The sequence below is a fragment of the Melopsittacus undulatus genome, chromosome 7 (assembly GCF_012275295.1).
Source record: "Melopsittacus undulatus isolate bMelUnd1 chromosome 7, bMelUnd1.mat.Z, whole genome shotgun sequence".
Lineage (NCBI taxonomy): Eukaryota > Metazoa > Chordata > Aves > Psittaciformes > Psittaculidae > Melopsittacus > Melopsittacus undulatus.
The window spans coordinates 31062618-31083671 of record NC_047533.1 but is presented as its reverse complement, the minus strand read 5'-3'; the positions used below and the strand labels follow the sequence as shown (position 1 = coordinate 31083671).

At 35.6% G+C, this 21054-nt stretch overlaps 1 protein-coding gene across 1 annotated transcript in view; it reads right to left on the bottom strand.

Annotated features, from left to right (window-relative positions):
- MICU3 (mitochondrial calcium uptake family member 3) overlaps positions 1-21054 on the bottom strand; it is a 55086-nt gene that overhangs the window by 10628 nt on the left and 23404 nt on the right. Inside the window, exons 7-13 of the mRNA XM_013129059.3 lie at positions 16126-16197; positions 14829-14867; positions 11604-11699; positions 5170-5270; positions 3602-3773; positions 1292-1400; positions 161-318 (exon numbers count right to left, since the gene is read on the bottom strand). Of these exons, the coding sequence (XP_012984513.1) occupies positions 161-318; positions 1292-1400; positions 3602-3773; positions 5170-5270; positions 11604-11699; positions 14829-14867; positions 16126-16197 (747 nt within the window). The remainder of the gene's footprint in view (positions 1-160; positions 319-1291; positions 1401-3601; positions 3774-5169; positions 5271-11603; positions 11700-14828; positions 14868-16125; positions 16198-21054) is intronic.

The window sequence follows — 21054 nt, the reverse complement described above, 5'->3', positions numbered from 1 at the left end:
GAATTTAAGAAGAAATTTATCATATATACTGATCCGGATTTCTATAAAATACATGCCTTTAAACATGTGTACTGTTTGCAACATACTGGTACTACAGGTGCTAAAGTATATAGCGGAAGTAGTAGTCAACTAAGATAACTATAAAAATTAGAATCCTTACCCTAAACCCTCGATTGAGTCTGTCTTTCATAATGCCAATAAATTCTTTGTAACTCAGCTGGTCATCTCTGTCAACATCAAAAATCTTGAACACAGTGTTCACCAAATGTGGTGAAAGCTTCACACCTGTGGCTACATACACAGCACGTTTGAATTCGTCTGCATAAAGAGAACATCAGAAGAAAGAACAAAACATAGAATTAATTTAATTGTAGTTTGTGGCAATGCATTACAAAATACAAGTAAACTTTTCAGTTCTTACATTTAAGCAGTCAAAAAAAAAGAAAATGTGAAAATTAGGATTGAATTTCACACTTCTAAACCAAATAGTTGTCAACTGATATAAAATGATGCTGTTTAATTTGTACCAATTATTTTATATGAAAGATAAGCGCCCATATACTATGTGTAATGACAAAATTACAGTATCATCATTAAACTTACGTTACATATATACCAATGGCATCTACTTAATTGCCATCTGAAAACAGAACCTAACAAACAGAGCACACAGAAATCAGTATAGTCCCTTTAGTAAGGCCACATGAAGTAGGATTATGCTCGTGTGACTGTGTCAGACCCATGAGGATGCTACTTGAGGAGAGCACACAAGTCTGACCAGTTCATGTACTGTTCACCTGCACTCCCCAACCATCTTAACTATTGTTATTAATGATTTTAGTCAGAAGATACCTGCCTAGTTCTTTCAGCACCCACTTACTGATTTGTTCAAAAATCTGTCTAATCCCTCTTCAGACCTTCTGACACCATTTCCTTCTACAACCTTTGCAGGTCAAGTTCCAGATGCCCACTGAGTAAAAAAATGTTTGTGTTCGCTTCAAACTGATCTCTTACTGGTGTCATCAAGTGTCTCCTAACTCTTACATTGTAGGATGTGGTAACTAAACTATTCTGCATTCAGCTTATCCGGCCCTTACATGACTTCTTTGTAAACCTTTATCATACCTCTTATGATATACCTGAGCCTTTTCCTTTCAAAGTTGGAGTTCTAGCCCTTTTAGCCGTTTACCTAGGACATTAAAACTACAGACTAGGAATTCTAAAGCATTTTTGTAGTTTTTTTCAACAGTTGTGTATCTTTATCAAAAAATTTTTATATGAATATACTTACCCTGACCTATGGAACGACTTGCAAAATTATACATTTGCATCGCAATTGTAAAGTCTTCTAGGTTGTTCAAGAATTGGAAAAATGATCTAAACTCATCAAATGTGATACCCTAAAAATGGAAACACAATATGTACCAGAAGAATTATCAGCAGTGATGACAACTGAATACATAAACCTTGCAGTTACACATGCCTACCAATGCTGTTAAAAATGTATAGACTTTCTTTAGGAGCTGTTATTTAGAGCAATCCAAGATGCCAGCTTAAATGAATCATTGCTTGGCATCTAGTCAGTAAAAGGAGGAAAACATCCTGTGAGCAGGCAGCATGCCATCTGAACATTTTAACATGACTGCACTATGCCAAATAATCATCGTGTTGCTTTGGAGGCTTCTACATATAGCACCATGGAAGAGTAATACTGCCAACTGTAAGAGTAGCTGCCTATTACTTCACAGCCTAGACTAATTTTTCTTCTAAATGGAATCCCTAGGATTGTATTAGTATTGCAGCATATCACTGCAACAAAATAGAGAGTACATTTTGTAATTTTCAAATTACAAGGTTAGTACAAGTGTAAAAAAGTGCAAATATATGAACAACGCCTCCATGGCTGGCAGTAAGATGCAAAGTCCCATTCTCAAAAGCCTGGGAATTTACTTTTTCCACTGTGTATTTACCAAGCCAGTGATAAGAAGCTATGAAAAATTGTGACATCTTTTTTCACTTATGGGAGGTATAGCACATGACATACTGAAGTATGTTACTGGTCAAGTGCCAGGGTATTCCCAGAATGCAGCATAAGCAAACCTGAAACTGTGTATCACAGCTTTCTGGTGGAAGTATTCCTTAACTGATGGTCCCACAAGTGATCAAGAAGAGGAAACTATGTGGAAGGCTTGCCATAATAATAGTGGCATTGGAAGACTTAAGAGATGAACTTCCAAGACTACTCCCTATTTTAAAATACAGTGTCTATATTTATATTTACTTATTCAACCTTGTCATTCAAAGAAGTATTTCTGTATACCTACGACTGTAATTTTTCAGTTACCTAAGATGTCATCGCTATACAAGCCCCAAAACACATTTTTTTCCAGATTCCCATATATATGGAAACCTTGATTCCACCCTAAACAAAAAAAACCCCAACACATCTGCAAATCATGCAAAAAGAGCTTTATACCACTTCTGGTGCACTGTCTTGGCTTTAAATATTGAATGCTGCGCAGACCTTTTAGAGGTCCCAATCTTAACACTTCATCTTAAATTAGGTGCAAAAGAGACAGCCCTGCTTTCCCTTTCTATCCCCCAGCTACATTCACCTCTCAGTGGACCTACTTGCTGTTCAATCACAAGAAGAGTAAGAAAATCCAGCTACTTGAACAGAAAGCTGTTGATTTTTGAAGTATGTTTCTATCAGGTCAGCTGACTGAACTTACTTCCTCTGTACACTGAAATTACAATGCAATTCCTCAAAGAAATAAAAGAAAAAACAAACAAACAAAACACAACCCAAAACCAAACCAAAACTGTCCAAACTGATTTTTACTTTTCTTCACAAGCTCTGCTGTCAATGCTATTAAAATATACAGCTATTCAAAGAGTTACATTTCTAGGAAACATTAATCTTTCCAGCACAAACAAAAGGAGTATATCCAAAATATCCTCTGTTTGAAGGGCTACTTTAAACGTTATCCTACTGATTACCATTGATACATAGTTGCCACATAGTTGCCACTGCTTTTCTCTCAGGTACACTTCTGACAACACATTGGTTGTTAAACAAATGAAGGACCTCATGACCTTTACTGTTTTTATTATCTTTTCTTTCTTCAGCAACTAGCAAGAACTACATACCCATCAACAATTACATAGAAGTGATCCATTATTAAGACTATAAAACAACTAGACAAAGAAAGTCAATTATTTCTGAAAAGGTGCTATCCCAGTGGCCGTGCAAAACAGAAGAAAAAACCAACCCCTCTTTGCTAAAAAATGGTTCTTTTTCAAGTCTTATGGTTCCTGCTCCTTAAACTCAATATTCATGTAATACAAAGCTTTGTTATCTAAACTTCAAAAACATTACTACCTATATCCTATGGAACATAATTCTCTGCTATTTACTCTTCTACATTTTATTCAGGATGTAATCCGAAAACCATAAGACAGTTTATGATCACAATAAAATTCTGGTGCCAATTAATTTAGTGACAGAATCTCATTCAGTCCAACAAGGCTATGTTTTCCTGTAAACGACAGTGGGACTGGATGCTGTGGCCCACTGCTGTCCTTGTAGCTAAACAATTACCTTTTCTTCAGGAATCCTGCAGCGCATGTTTTCCAGGTAACTTGATGTATTTTCCACATTTGTATACCTCAAAAGAATATGGGCAAAGTCCTCCTCACTAATGGTGTTCATCCCGTTAGAGTAGGAAAGGAATTCTATCTCTAGAACTTCTGTCTGTAGGTTATCCATAAATCTGTAAGCACAAACACAAATATGAAGAAGTAGTAATACCTTACATTTGTACTATTCATGTCCTTTCAATCTAACCTTTTTTTTTTAATTCTTCACTCTTCTTAGATTATTTCTTTAAATTCTTCTGATCAACAACATATTTAGTATATTCTGGACACCAAAACTGGGTAAGTGTAAAACCAGCTACATATAAACAGGAAATACAACTTCCCTGATTATGCTTGATGTTCTAGTTATATAGCCCAAGGATGGAATTAGCTTTCTAGTCACAGTACTGCACTGGGAGCTTATCCAATTGGCAACCTGTAACTTCCTTGTTAGAGGTTCACAAAGGTTCCCATCCTGTAGACTTTGTCTGCAACACTCCTTACTGATACCTAACTTGACTTCCAGGAACTATGAGGAATTAAAATCAAAAGGATGTCTTGGCAAAACTGTAAGTGCAAGGTAAACAGACAACAGTACTTCCCTCACCAGTCCATGGTTTAATGATTTTTCTGACCTAGTAAAGTAGCACTGAATAAAAGCTGATAGCTCCCTCTTTTACACTAGAATGTGCCTCCTAGGTTTTGACCTCTTTAGCATTCACAGCATCTTACAGCAACAGATGGATATTTTAACTAGATGCCTTTTGAAAAAATACCATCTTTTCTGGTGTTTGTTTTGAACTCACATCACAATTTCACTTAATGACAGTTTTTAATATTATGTGAAATACTAACTACTTTTGATAACATAATTTTAATTATTTTACAAACATTTGATTGATTAGAATGCACAGTTAAATGATAGCTATAAAGACAATAGGTAATGGGTGTATTTACTAATATTTAAGTAAATACTGTATCCATCAATTATACAGAAACAGTTTTATGGCTTTGTATTTATGGCACAATCCCTATATCTTTAAACTCTGTTTTAACTGGTGCAATAATTAAGCCGATAGCTTCCACTGTGTCTTCACTTCTTCCCAAAGGTTCTAAGGTGCCTACACAACATATTCAGAATCCTCACATTTATACATCCCTAAGAGTAGAGATGCACACAGAATTTTTTTCAAAGCACTGAAAAACAGGGGAAGAAAATAAAACTAATTAAAATTCAAGATGAGTTCCTGTATACAATAAAGACAGGCTGAAGTATAATCTTTCGACCCCAAACCAACCATGTACACAAGTGCTAACCAAATTTGCAAATGTGGCAGCATTAGTACAGGATTATTTCTGTTGGTAGACTTACTGATTTATTTTCTTCTTTGCATATACAATATGCACACAAAGGGAACATAAACTTTATGTATGTCTGGGTAATATAATATAGTATAGTAATATAATACATATTGATCAGACCAAGTACGCAAGTGTATTTTACAGAGAATTGATAAAGTTGAGACTCACCTATAAAAATCTTCAAAGTTCAGTTCAGCTTTTCCTTTCTTGCCGAAAAAGTGTACAAGCAGTGTAGTATCTGACAGTGAACTTGAAATATCATCAGCACGCTTAAATATTAGAATAAAAAAATTAAAGGCCATGACTGGATTAGTTACAGAAGAATAATCTGAGAATGCCTATCATCACAATAGACATTTCTCTCAAAAGATTTTGTGGTTTATGTTCACAGTCTGAAGAAAGAGTTTTGTATTAACTGAAACATTAACTGAATTTAGTCATGCAATTTTCACACAAAATGGCATTAGGCTATTAATTACATTTAGCAGGAAACACTTAAAACAGCAATATAATAGAATGGAAAATACAATGAAGGGGAAAAAGCAGGAAAAAGAAAACCAGAAGCTCGGGGGGGGGGGGAGGAAAAATAAAGATGTTCTAGTCAGTTGACGTAAACCATAAAAATAAATCCCTTTGTACACAATCTCCTTTTTCCCTTCTATTATTCAACTACAAAGAAATTAAGGGATGTTACCTCATATACTCCTATTTTATATTTCAAAATTATTAAGTATGGGATTGCACTTCAAACCCATTCACATCAATCAGGTGTTCTTTATATGATTCTTTTTATATAAGTAGCAGATAATGACAGTTAAAATTTTATTGTCCAGATATGCTTAAAACAACAGAATTGTAAGAAATTTTGAAATAGTGAAGTAATTCTGACTCACTCTCTTAAGAATGTTCCTTATCTATCAAGTATGTGGTCTCTGTATCACACAGGAATCTTTGAACACATACTAATACTATTTCCTTAATAAGTAACTACCGTATTTGAAGGCACAGAATTAGAATAGCAATGCCAATTAATTTTGACCATTTGTAATAGCAAGAGTTGTAAATAAGAAGACATGCACATAAACAGAGTAACTATCATCTGTGTATAGTGACTGTGCAACATTCCACTTTTTCACTGCATACTCATTAACCCTAATGTCATGCCTATGCACTGATTTTACCTCTTTTACAAAAGAAACTCTTGATACACTGAAGAGCTAGTAATATGCGTCAGCAACAAAAGCATCTTAAATAAGCCACAGCCACCATGGCAATGTCTGTCTGGCATTAATGTGTGTCTGCCAACATTTGAAGTTAAAAAAGTAGTATATTTAGCCTCCTTGCTGCATGGGCCTAGGGAGAACCTTCTATCTGAGCTCTCCTGTTTCTTACAAATGCAAGACAGAAGTAAAGCAAAAAGTGGGAGCCAGTAGTCTCTGCTCTTCCTAGACAAGCTACCATCCATCAGCAACACCATATTTTTTCAAAAGTGTGCCTACCAACTCCACTGTTGAAGTACAAAACAGAATACACAGTACAGAAACCTAGTACATATGGGAGATGTAACTACTAATTTATCACCATAGTCATAGATTATGAACCTATGAGATTTACTGTAAGTACAGAAAACTGTTTATATTTATCTATGAAGATCTGCATATACGAGCCTGTAAGCTGGACTTAAAAGAGTCCTTTAAGTCTGACTTTATTTCATAACAAAAGAGGCTACAAATAAAATTTATAACAGATGGAGAAACTCTACATGAAGAAACTAGGGAAAAAATTTTGAACAGTATGCAGTAATTCAACATCATGTACCAGGAAAAACTATTTCATACCTACATTCTCTGAAACAGAATCATAGAATAGTTAGGGTTGGAAAGGACCTTAAGATCATCGAGTTCCAACCCTCCTGACATGGGCAGGAACACCTCACGCTAAACCATATCACCCAAGGCTTCATCCAACCTGGCGTTGAACACCGCCAGGGATGGAGCATTCACAGCCTCCCTGGACAACCCATTCCAGTGCCTCACCACCCTCACAGTAAAGAATTTCTTCCTTATATCAAGTCTAAACCTCTGCTGTTTAAGTTTCAACCCGTTACCCCTTGTCCTATCACTACAGTCCCTAATGAATAGTCCCTCCCCAGCATCCTTGTAGGCCCCCTTCAGATACTGGACGGCTGCTATGAGGTCTCCACACAGCCTTCTCCAGGCTGAACAGCCCCAACTTTCTCAGCCAATGTCCTGGTTTGAGCAGTAGCAATCATTTTTTCTCCTTCTTGGTAGCTGGTGCAGTACTGTGTTTTGACTTTCAAGCTGGGAACGGTTGCTGATAGCGAGCATGTTTTGAGTTACTGCTCAAATGTTTGGTTCATCCAAGGCCTTTTCTGAGCTCATGCTCTGCCAGGGAGGAGGGGAGGCCAGGAGGAGGGAGAGACAGGACACCTGACCCAGGCTAGCCAAAGAGGTATTCCATACCATAGCACATCATACCCAGGATGTAACCGGGAGAGACCCGGGAGGGCTGGAGCTCTGGGGGGATGGAGGAGGTATCAGTCGGTGCTCTGTCGGGCAGGGTGGGGTGAGTTATGGGTCAGTGGCTGGTGAGGTGTTGTATTCTCTTCACTTGTTATTGGCTTTATCATTATTATTTGTAGTAGTAATGGCAGTAGTGATTTATGTTATACCTTAGCTATTAAACTGTGCTTATCTCAACCCGTGGGGGCTACATTGTTTGGATTCTCCTTCCTAACTTTCAGGGAGTTGGGGGAGCAAAGGGGGGGAGTTAGTGAACGAGCTGTGCGGACCTGGTTTAAACCACTTCGTAAGGGAGGTGCTCCAGTCCCCTGATCATCCCCATGGCCCTCCTCTGGACTTGTTCCAACAGTTCCATGTCGTTTTTATGTTGAGGACACCAGAACTGCACACAGTACTCTAAGTGAGGTCTCCCAAGAGCAGAGTAGAGGGGCAGGATCACCTCCTTTGACCTGCTGGTCACGCTCCTTTTGATGCCGCCCAGGATACGGTTGGCTTTCTGGGCTGCAAGCGCACACTGCTGGCTCATGTTCATTTTCTCATCAACCAACACCCCCAAGTCCTTCTCCTCAGGGCTGCACTGAATATACTATATTAGTTTCAAATTTACCGATCTGTAAAAAATGCAAACTGCAACACCCATTCATGTCCAAACAACAAGGAAAAACATTAGGCAGCAACAACACAAATCCCTTCCTTTCAACAGCCAGCAACTAAAGAAATGCGAGAGACTTTTCTTTACTTTAGTATTGTCAGTTTAGGATTCTCAAGATTTATTTCATGCACTCTAGCTTCCTCTTTATCCTCATATTCTTCTCCAGGGAGAAATATGATGACATAGTGTATATGTAGGCAGAAAGATATTTCATGTCCTTCAATTAAGACAGCTCCACTCTTCAAGTGAGCAAACTGATTCAGAGAAGTAATCACTATTTGACTTTTAATATTGTTATCCTCCACTACAGGACACAATACATTGAAATGCAGACATGCTGATTTTTAAGCATGCCTTTTAAGCAATGAAATCCCTAAGCATATTCAAACAATATCCCTCAAGTACACCAAAAAGATATCAAATGTTAAATTACAGACTTTCATCTTGCAAAAACATTTCAAAATCTTAGAATTAGGTTGCATTCACCCATATTTAAAGATCTATTTAAAAAATACAATCTGTAAGTCTTTTCACAATTCCAATTTGGCCAACCTCTCTAAAAGAAAAAACCCAAACAAAAATCTCACCCCAGAAACTCAACCCAGTATGCCTCTGCAGAATTGCAGGCAACTGAAAACTATTCCTGTGCTCCTTCTGCACTCGACAGCATTAAGTAAATCCTCTCTCTAAAGGGGTAAGGATTAAAAAAAAAAAAGCCTCAATCATTTAAAACTATTATTTATTGTTCATAAAAATTGAATTTTGTATTTTAGATCAGTAAAAATGAAACGACCACACCTGTTTCCATACATACAAATGAGCCTCTATTTTGATCTAGTATATTGTGCAGTCATTAAAATGGGAATAAAGCCCCGCCTCATTTCTCTTTACTTTTACATAACTGTAATACAAATACAGGTAAAGAGACAAACAGGAGAGACAAGTGTTTTGGTCATATTATTAGCTTGTTGCATAATGGCAACAACTTTTCCTCTCAATTTCATAACTTGAAGAGCAGTAAATCTATTTTAATATTCTGCAAAATTAATTTCAAGCTTTTGATTAAAGAGAATTGATTAAAACTAAATTTATTCTCAAACGGAATGGTCCACTTGTAGCAACAAATTCTGAAAATGAAGTATGCATCTTATGCTTTGAATTAATAAGAGACTTCTTGCTTCAAACCCCTAGTTTTTTCAACAGTCAAAATGACTGTACTGATTCCCAGTTTCATTTAGAAACCGTAGAATAAACCCACAAATTGAATTCAGTGATAACTGGCATATTCCAACAGGATGGTGTAGCTGCAAATTAGGAATAGCCAGAACAGTACTGTAAACTGTCCTAGAAAGAAAATACATGTGATGAATAAAGAGCAGAGACCTTGTAAGTTGATTCCGACAACAAGGAACCTTATTTACTTTCTTTTTCAATTTACACAAGGCCTTCTCAAAAGGCTATGAAACAACACAGATGCCAGTGTCACCTAGCTTTTGCCACTTTCTTAGTAGAGATGGCTATAATATTATTCAGTATTGAAAGTACCTGGGAGAGATAAGAATATGGATGAAAGCCAGCTGGCTCAACCTTTACCCAAGAAAGATAAAAGATGATTATGGTAAGAAGTGGGAAATTGTCAATGGAGTAAATGCAGGACATGATTTTTCTTCATAAAATGATGAGCAGAGAGACCTTTTATATATTTTACAGACAATTTAAATCAATGCTTAGTATAGCTGCTGCTAAGCTTCAATTACATTGTAGTTACAAATATTAGTCTATAGCACCAGAGGTAAAAAAACTCTCTCTCTTTAAATTAAAGATGTGTAGAAATTACCAAACTTGAATCCATCTATACTTGGGACTGAATCCATGCCAGCTAATTGTAGATTAAGACAACAGTTAATTCAGAAAACTCAGTTCCTCAAGCTCCTCAGTTAATGAAAAGAGTGGCCCACTCTCCCATCTATGTCTGACTAGACAAGAATACTGATTTTCTGGGTTTTAAAATATGGTGGATGAAATAAAGACTAATAACTGTACTAATACAGGATCTCATTGATTTAAAAGCAAGGAAAGAAAGGCTGGGTATACTGCTTTATTGCACGATTACTACGAGGGTATTATTACTGTGAGCATGGCTACAAATAGTAGTATAAAACTGAATTCTGTAACACTACATTTTGTTTTGTTCAAAGGCAAATGGACTCAAGCTGAGAGAGGTACAGAGAAGGCCTATTTGATACCTGGGAAATACAGGTTCTATCGTTAAGAGAAAAACCAAAAACCTTGTTGTGTTTACCCTATGATAATTGAAACAGGGCTATGACTGCATTTATAAATACAACCATGAGTAAGAAGATTAACACTAAAGAAGAAAAAGCCCTATGAAAATTAAGGGACAACAGACTGGTATAAAGGGACTATGAGCAAATTTAACCTGGAAATTAGAAAAAGTCCATCGAAATCCTAAGGTCATTCAATAGCTTCTGTAGAGAAACAGATGGACAAAACACTAATTACTTTTAATAAGGAGCACACATTGCTTATGAAGCAAAAAAAAAAAAAGATCATTTTATCATGGAGGTCCATTTCAGTTCCTTGTTCTTTTCTCATTATGATCCTGCACGGGACTGAGATCAGAGTCTGTGAGGAGCTGCTGTACGCCCTTTAATGCCACAACCAGCAAGAGCAAGCACCCTAACTGCATAGTCATAGTAAAGCCTAAATGATCTAGTTTTCTGATCCACTTAAATGATCAATATAAATAAATGTCTCAGTTGTCTGAAAGCAGATTCATGAAACAAGAATCTTATTAGAATTTAAAGCACTATGGAAATATATCTGACAGCTCAGTGATATTGGTAGTCCTCCATAACGATCGCATGATATTAAAAAAGATTAACTAATATAACTTACAACATTCCCGGTTTCATCTGACAATTAAAGCAATCTTTGTGTGATACTGTTTCTGTGAAGATAAGCACATTAAGGACCTAAAAAAATTAAAAGCTTAGAGGGCTTCAACTCTTACTAAAGTTGTCATATCACTGGACCAAGCCTAAATGACTAAGTTTTCCTGAATTACTTCTCTAACTGTGAAATATCATCACTGCTAATATTAGCAAATGCTTCGTACAGTAAGGACTGAAGAGGATTTAATTTTCCAAGTCTTTCAAAAGGTAACTTGGCTTTTACTTGGAAATTACAACTTTCTATTATTCCCACTGCATGGAACCAAATTTATTTCATCATAGAACTTTCAGTGTTGATTTGGTTTTGGTTTTGTTTTTAAAATAATTAAAAAGAAGAGAAGAAACAAAGTGCATAAAATAGGAAAATAATCAGAACATAAATAAATAAAATAGCAGTGTGTTTATGGACCAGAGACAGAGGTTGGCTTATACCTCCGCAAGGTCCGAAAAGAGTGCTTGGCTTGTGCTACGTCTCAAAGTATCCCAATAGCTTCTGGGAACAAGGTCCTCTCCTTCTGTTTTAAGGACCTGCAGAAGTTTCAAGAAGCACAATTGTTTGAAAACCAACAAACAAGAAAACAACCATTTACAGACTTTAGAACTTTTCCTAACTGATCTTCAATAGCATGGCTTGCTTCCTTTGCTTCTACACAGAGAAATTTCTATCCAGTTAAATGACACTTTATAAATTAAAAGAACACTGGTATGTTACAGCTATTTGCTTATTACATAACCTGGCTGTGCAAAAAGTATCACCAGACTCCCCTTTCCTGAACAAAATTAGAGAAAACATCTATTTAAATTTGGTATTTTGCTGTTGTTTTTTTAAACAATTCTGTGTTGCCCCCCCCCCCCAAAACATTAATTCATGTATTTACAAAACTTCTCATTGTTCAAAATATAAATATTACAAGTAGCTATCTAAAATTGCCTTCATCCAATAATCAGGACACACTTGCATCAATCAAGAAATGGAAAAAAACAAGTCTCATAAGTCCAACTTCAATTGAAACATACTTATCCAGAAAACACTATGCACATCTGATGACCAAACTTACCTTGTTTAAATAGAAAGCAAATGATTAATCTATCCAAGTAAAATATGCTTACGCTTTGCTCTGAAATGTTTCATTTTTGAAAGCCTGAAAAATCCTCCCCTATTAAAACCGACATTCCTTTATCCTGCAATTAGTCTTTGCAGACTATGCAATATGTTCCTCCTCCCTCCCACACCCAACCTAGGGAACGTGACCCTAAAGACAGTAGAAGGTTATTTGAACTTGGTTAGGGTTACTGCAACTGAATGAACTTTCTGCTTTCCATCCACAAGGTAATCTAGGGCTCCCCACTCACATCCATCTGGGCAAGCAAAACAAAGACAGAGTAAGTTTAATCTTCTAACTACAAATAAAACCTTTTTTTTTCTTTTTGACCCGGCACACATTGCTCTCTTAGAAGATTTATGGTGCTGTGCGACACATAAACCCACACTCTCATCATACAGAATACAGTACAGACTTGAAGGTTTATTGTCTCTATGTATTCTACATTACGTCAACATTTTATGTACTGCTTCTACAAGTTCCATTCCGCACTTCCTCCACTAACCAATTCAATTCAGCTTTCTGTAAATTGTTATCAAAGAAACATGATGAACTACCACAAACTATACCCACGCTTACTGTATATGTTTCCTTTTTGAAAAATTCTGGTTTTACTTATCTTTCTCTTATTATGGAGTAACAGTTCCTTCATCGTGGCCACAGTATTCTCATATATAACTCCATTCAGTCCTAAACTGCTAAACTCATATAATTTGTTTACTTCAGTGTGTACAGGGTTAAGTCCTTAGCAGTTTCCCTCTTACACTTTGATGTTTTATTGGGTCATATGAATAAAAAAACCTCATTCTTTTCTGCAAACAATTCTGTAATTATCTATTTTAAGTGTTCACTGAATTGGTTCTCTTACTGGAGATTTACTTTATCCAATGGAATCAGTACTTATAGGTGTGCACATTTTATTTACCTTACATGCATCTCATCATAATTATCATGTTCTGGTTAGCATTTGGCTAGAGAAAATAGTCATGCAATACATTCTGAAGTGACCTCAACACACAGCCACAGTATGCCCCAGAACATGACTTGAAAGAATTAACCTATTCAAATAAAAATACAGAAATATTTAACCCATTTAAAATGTCACTGTATGCACTCTATGGTTTATGGACTAGACTTTGACACTTCTCAAAAAATTAAAATTGTTTTGAAGGATTAAGTGAGCAGGAGGGCTCAACACTCTGGACTATACCAAATGTTTTATGGCTGCATCTCCTTGGTCTTGAGTATCCTCAACTCCCCAGGACAACAAGGCAAACTGAAAATGCTGCTACACTTCTTGTTTCAGGATGAGAAATAGAAACCCAAAATAATCTATTTTCTGGACTCTGGGATTTGTCAGATACTGTGATTCTGTGATCTGACTCTTCTTTACATGGTGATCTCCATTCGAGTTGCAGGAGGGCAGAAAAGCACAGTGCACACCTGGACATCATCTTGATAATGAGTTTGGATATGGCTGGAGTCTAGAAGGAGACTGTTTACTAAAACTTAAAATTATTATATGAGTAGGAAAGCCTAACTAGTTTGGTTGCATTTTAAAACAGGAGGCAGCACAGGAATATGGCAACCACTCTACAGCATCTTTCATTGCAGTGAAGCCTGATCTAAAATCCACTGACTCATAAGGGCTTACATTCCCTACATAATTCTCACAACACTGCAGCATCTACATCATGTCACTGCACCTTTTCATTCAACAGGCTTCCTTCCTGCATACTGCCCAAATTGTATGAGCTAACTTCACAGGAAAAAAATCTGTGCATTCCTGTGAATACTTATATAAAGAAACAGAATGTAGAATTGGAATGTCACTAGTTGTCTAGTTCTCACAAGTTCCCTCCCCTCACTTCAAATACCATAATATCTTTTTTGTTTTACAACAGTTTGACTTCTGCTGTGATCCAAAAATTAATCAGATCATGATGAAGACATTAAAAAACCCAGATCTCTCTCTTGCCAATTCTCTCTCCCACTCCTCAAAACTGATTGAAAGTTAAGTTTACCATCACCTGTGTAATACAGGGACCATTTTCTGTAAATCCTATTCTACTAGAGCACTGAAAGTTCTTATTTAATTGTTTTCCAAGTGAAGCACAAAAATACAAAAGCTCTCTTCTAGTTTCTTTTTTTTGGCAGGGGGAGGAACTAAGAGGTGAAGGATTCATTTGACTAATTATTATTTCACATTATACACAAGGAGACAAGAGAGAACTGGATCGAACAACTTAAATTACACACATTAGTTAAAAATAAGTCAATGATTTAAGACATATTTTGTCTTTTCCCTTCAAAATAACGTTTCCTTCATTTCATATATATAGAGCAACCTTTCCTCCAGGTATGCCTGCCTGTTTCAGAATGCATGCAACAAGTATGCACTATCTTTTATGCAAGTAAAGATCCATCACATTTTTACTGGTTAGCAGAAGTAATTCACTTGCTGAAAAAGACAAATACAGTTAATTTTCTTATAGCAGACCATTTCACCTCACTGGTGAAGACTGCATACATTGAAAGTAATTAGAGTACATACACTGTTAGTAGAAGTATGATATCCATACAGCTGAAGACGCTGACATACAGCAAACATGGGCCAAATCAAGTATCACATGTCAGAATGATGCCAAAAGAAGAGGGGAGGAAAAAAAAAAAAGACAACAGAATAGGTTAAGACATGCATAACTTTATATATTACTAGATTTCTTTGTTTTTAAAATCAGAGTGAAGAAAAAATGGTTAATCTTTAATCTTATTCTTCAAAATTTCAAAAGAGAAGTACAGAGCTGCAGAGATTACTCTCAAGAGAAAGGTTCCATTTTACAACCCTTACTTTTGCCTAAAGCTCTTCCTTCAGGTGTAAGTTTCTTCTGTTCAGAATAAAGTGTGTGAAAGACTCAACAGCTGACCTACAGTTTTGAAAAACTGAGAAGGACAGGTCTCTCTGGGTGGGAAGAAAAGATCCCTTTTTACGCTCAGGGAAGGTTTGAAAAGTAGTTAATTCTTGAAATGCAAACTTCCTATGGTTTCAGGACAAAGACCTGAGATCAAGCACCTATGGTTTCATATAATGGGCACTATGAGAAGCTTTGCATGTATGACAAAAACTTTCTTGTGATAGAGAATTTTTGCCATACATATGCAGATTGCAAAAGAACATGTTTTATTCTGCTGTGAACTTGACAGGGACTTGTCCCTGATTTTACCTGTCCAACAGTAAAATAAGTTCCTGCTACTGCTGCCATCCTTCAGACAAACCACCACAGACTCATCTGACTTACCTTTCTTGTGCAAATTTGACATTACATGAGTATAAAGTATTTCACTAAAACGTTTTTTATTGATGATAATCAGTATTTAGTAAAAAAAAAATCTGAATATAAAATCTAGGTTAATTTGCAATATTTAATCAGCTATTTTAGCATCAGAATCAGTATGTCTACATGAACAGCTTCAGTTAGTTATGGAGTATAATTTGGTCTTGCCACTGAGATCACTCACTCTCCTAGACAGTAACATTGGGTCATTACTATTCACTTTTCCCTAAATTTATAGACTCCAAGCAGAATCAATGCTGCTGTCATAATAGGTAATACACTATTAAAACACTAATTTTTCCTTTCTATAGACCACTCAAATAGGGATTTTTTTAAATAACTGCAGTTTGGGCTAAATATTGCTTTTTTCTATATATAAAATTATGCCTATTATTTCAATGATATGAATTTACTGTTTGAAAAAAAGAAAGTTATCAATGAAATACACAATTTCATCCTACAGCAATTTTAAAAAATTCAGAAAACCAGCTACCAGCTGTTACTATTCTTACTTACCAGCATTGCACGTTTTTCTTCATCTCCTTTTCTTTCTCTTTTCTCATTTTTTTTCCTGAAAATTTCTTGTAGCTAAAAAAACAAACCATTTTGTTCTTACTCAGTTTTTTGGCTATTTCGCGTGCATAACAGTAATTGATTGTGAGGAACATTACAAACTGTAATTAAAATATCAGTGTTTCAGTGGTGCTTTATTGTTCATATTAGCCTTCATGTTCCTCCTGTGACCTTAACCATTACACAGAAAGGAAAAAGGAAATGTTTTCTCCGCAAGGTATAATAATTCTATTTGGGAGCACAATACTAAGAATATCCTAAGTAGCTTTACATTTTAGCTAATGAAGCCTATACTAAAAGGGGAAGTTCCAGTCTTTTTCACGACTTCTAGGCACATCCTTTCTTGTTGGCTACGAATTAGTGTTTGTGTGGCTATGCAGTCAGATGGATCCATCTTTTTTTCATATTGCTAGTTTCCAGCCAGATCAGTTCTTACTCCTGCTGGCACAAGGGAGGAGTGGAAACCCCTGGTGGGGGTGAAACATTCCCTTTCAGCAGCAACAAACTACTACTCAAGAATAATTTATCAAGTACCCTTTTTTTTCAAGTCTGTTCAAAGAATACCTCCAGGTCTTGTAAAATATCCCTTTCACAACTTTCTCTACTTGTAAGAGCTTTAAACATGACTTCTGAGAAAACCTCAAATACCAGATCTAAAACATACAGATTCTTGAGCATACTTATTTTTTTAAATTATAAAGTCTTCCAAGCACTGTTCTGTTCTTTTCTTTAAGTATCTGTTTTATTTAGCTATTTTTATTTATAGCATTACTTGCGAATATCCCCAAACTATTAGAAAAAATGTGTCACAATGCTTACTTTTCACTGAAAGAGAGATCAGTATTAAGTATATATGATGCCATCTATATCTCTACCAACAAACTTCAGCTTTCAAAACCTGCATATGAAAATATCATACTGCCACTTGCAGCATTTGGTAATCTGAAAGTGGAATGGAAAAAGAATAAATGGTGTGGCTAAAAAAATCCTTCTATCTAGAATATGGTATTTCCAGAACCAAACATGGCATACAGACACAATTGTGGCAGTTGTTTCAAAGATATAATTTTACCTACCAAAAGTCTGATAAAAACCTGATACTGTAGTGACATGGACACAGAGCTCCCCACGGATCAGAATGTGAAAGACAGAGTGTGTGTACTAAATTCTACAAGCAAATTTATCAAACTGAATTTCAGAATACTGCATTTCAGGGAAGGCAGATTACAAAGACAAAAGGTTCAGCAAGTTCTACTGCAGGGTTGTAACACCACTGAAATAGTGTTTACTGATTAAGTAGCAAATGAATTAATAAATAATGTTTTATGAATTTCCAAAATTGACTACTGTGTTCTGGAACTGTCTCTTTCCAGAACAGAGCAGAATATTGTATGGTTTTGAGTATGGGATCCATTTACAGACCTTGTTATGGTTTTTCCCATTTTTTTGCAAACCTGCGGTCACAGATTACCATAACCTATGCTGACAAGAGTTACAATAGGACATTTAGGTGGATGGCGTAGAGTATTACACTGCTTGCAACCCTAAACTGTGGAAAAAAGAAAAGCAAATGAAGAGAGAGAAGTAGAAAGAAAATACCTTGTGAAAAGTGAAGTGAAAAGCCATCAAGTAGGAGAGAAGAGTGGCAGCAATTGAAAAACCAAAAAAGATCAGTAAAAAGCAGTGCATCCTTGGATGTATTTCCCCTGCCACAGAGGCAAAGGCAGTAGGATTCTGTTGCATTCACCATTAAAGCACTTGCTAAACTTCTGGAAATGGATCTTTTGTTCAGAAGAAATGCTATAGGATACCAGTGAGTAGAAAAGGGAATGCAAAAAGGATCTAGGAGTACTTTCATAGGAACATTGTTTGAAAGAGGATAATGAAATTGACTGCTGAAAGCAGCAAAGCCAAGATCTCCTGTAACAAGGTAACACAATCCTTCTGTTCCCTGACCTCCACCCTATGATGTAAGCAAAGAAGAAAGAACAAACATCATGGAATTAGTTTACAAGACCACTAAAGCTGTTATCAGAAAAATTAAATGTTTTTCAACTCTTCACTACCCATACTCTTCAAGAATTGTGTGTGATCCCCTACACCAGTATCTTCAAAATCTCTTAATTTGCAAAACTGAATAGTATTAGCTGTACTCCCAATTCTATGACTGTAATCAGTGGAGAAGTATACCTCAAATGTTCGATATAATTCAAATAGCAACACTTAAAGAGTGTTCTGCTACCAGGCACACAGGAGATGATGCACATGCAGGCAAAGTAGAAATGCCAAATGCATGTTCTGGGGACAGATCTATCACAGCTGCAGCATCACTGAATCAACTTTTATTTTCATATTTACTTTTATTTACACAGACATTACCTATCTACCTACTTATTTTAGTCTTTCTCACTTTAGATCTAACATTCTGACAGGTTTTGATGTAATTTGTGAAGGGTCACTGACACGGTAATCAAGAATTTAGGATCAGGTTTAATTTATGCAAACCTGTTAAATACAGTAATAGGTGGAGAACAGTGTAGCTAATGTTTGAAAATTCTGCTTTCTTCTATCCACCAAGACTGGTAAAGAAAAAGAATAATAAAAGAAGTTTTTATCAAGAACCATGGCAGAGAACAAATAAACATCAAGATGTGAAGAAGACTACAAAAGCATAATTAGAAAAAAAGATGAAATATCCACAGTTAAATGGTGTTCTTGCTTCCTGCCTTATATACTTTATTCAATTTAATTTTCAGCATCAGCTTCTGAAAGACAAAGCCTCCTGCTTCAATTTCCTCCTATTTAGCTATTGTAATGGAAGCTGTTTCTAAAAGAAAAAATAAAAAAAATAAAAAATGGAAAAAAGTTGTCAGTCTAGTCCATCACATTCTGTTTTACTGAATCATGAAAGCCCTTTTTTTTTTCCTTCTTTCTCTATTTTTCCTTTAGCCAATTAATCCAATGCTTGCTGGCTTTTTCCCTCAACTGGAAGAGATGGTTGGTAGGAACTAAGAATTAGAAAGATGTGCACATTTAATATTGGAATACAAAAACTGATCGGCATGCCAAAATTTGCAAGATCTCATCTCACTTTCGTGAAAAGGAGAACTGAGGGAAGTTCAGTTTGTTTCCCTTTTCTTTAGGTTAGCATAACTTATATAAATCAAACCTTGTAACTTGACTTGAAAACAATTAAGAAACAGCACACAAGAAATTAAATTTCATTTTACATAAACCATGGTCTGAAACTGAAATCCATGTGCCTGTTTCATCTTTACGTTTTGCTCCATTTTCTTGTTCGTCAGAAAGGTATTGGGCTTTTTCTCCTATGTTTCACTGTATTTATTTAAAAACTCAAATACACACACAAAAAAATGTATGAAGAACTGGTATCTCCTGCAAATACATTTTTTACAAACATCTGATTAAATTCTTATAAATATTTTTATTCTATCAATCACCTGTATTTGTTCAGTAGAAAATAAAGGCCTTGTGCAGTCTTCAGAAAGCTTGTCTAAACTACCAACCACAAAATCTTAAATAATTTTGAAAATGTCAAAAACTATGTTTTTGCCATAACTGAGTAATCCCAGACATCTGCTACGTATGGATATTACCAATTTAGAAAACCCTGATTTATACTGCATTGTGGAGTTTGTTAATGTAAAACCATGTAGGCGTCATAAAATCAGAAGCCTCAGTGCTGAGTGGGTCATCTTTGGCATTTCATGATTTTAAAAAAAAATACCGATTTTTTACTTCATCAGTGACATTAGTTTAGAATAGCATTAACTATTCTCCCTTTTTCTTTTTTTAATCAGAAAATAAATGACATTAACATAAACCTGAAATAGCCCTCTTGTTCCAAGGCTTTTTAATTTTATGCTTGGCAGTGCAAACATGATTCTCCCATACTTAGTGGATCCTATCACCATGAAAACAATGAAGTATTAGAATTTTAAGATGCAATTATCAGATTTTTCATGATAAAAATCAAATTATAGTGGGTCATTTAAGATTTTTTGAAGATTTTCTGTCAAGTGATGAATTATTCTTAATGCACAAATCTCAATGATGGGAAATAAGCCAATTTTTCTTTCTAACTATGGGCCTTTTAGGACTGTGGATTTCTAACCAGAAGAAAAATAAACTCTATGATTAAATAACTAGCAAGAAAAATTTACAGAACTGCTTTTTCCATGCAAAAAACTGAGTAAAGCTCTAGTTTGAAAAATACTGTAATTCATATTGGTAATTAACAAAACTGTAGGTGTAATGAAACTACTGCCAAATTCTAGATGTCCTGCCAACTGCTCCTACGCACATGAAAATTATTCAGCCCAAAATCAATTTTGCTATCAGGAATTTTCTCCTTAAAAAGAAACCAATGAACCCCAGCTTAACAAATTGCTTTACCATATGTATTTCATGGGCTGAATACATATATATACACACACAGAGTATGTATATATATACATATGTCCAAAACAGATAATAGCACCACATAACGCCAGTCAATATTTTCAGTTCACCTGGGTTTATATGCAAAATGAATGACAAAGTGAAGTGGGTCTCCCAGGAAAAGATTCTTTTGCAAGTTCCTCCACCATTATGGTAATTACATTATTCTGCTTGCCACTGATACAACATTACTTTAATAGGCTAATTACCTGTGAATGTAGTAGCAACTAAAAAGATCCAGAATAAAACCTGGAATTAAGCTTCAGAAATCATATGCAACTCACCTGTGCACTGTAATAAGGAGCTATGGTTTACGATTTACCTTTGCCATTACATTAAATAAGACACAAACAACTACATTCAGTAAACAGATCATGTCTCATGATTTCTGAAAACAGACCAAAAAAATTA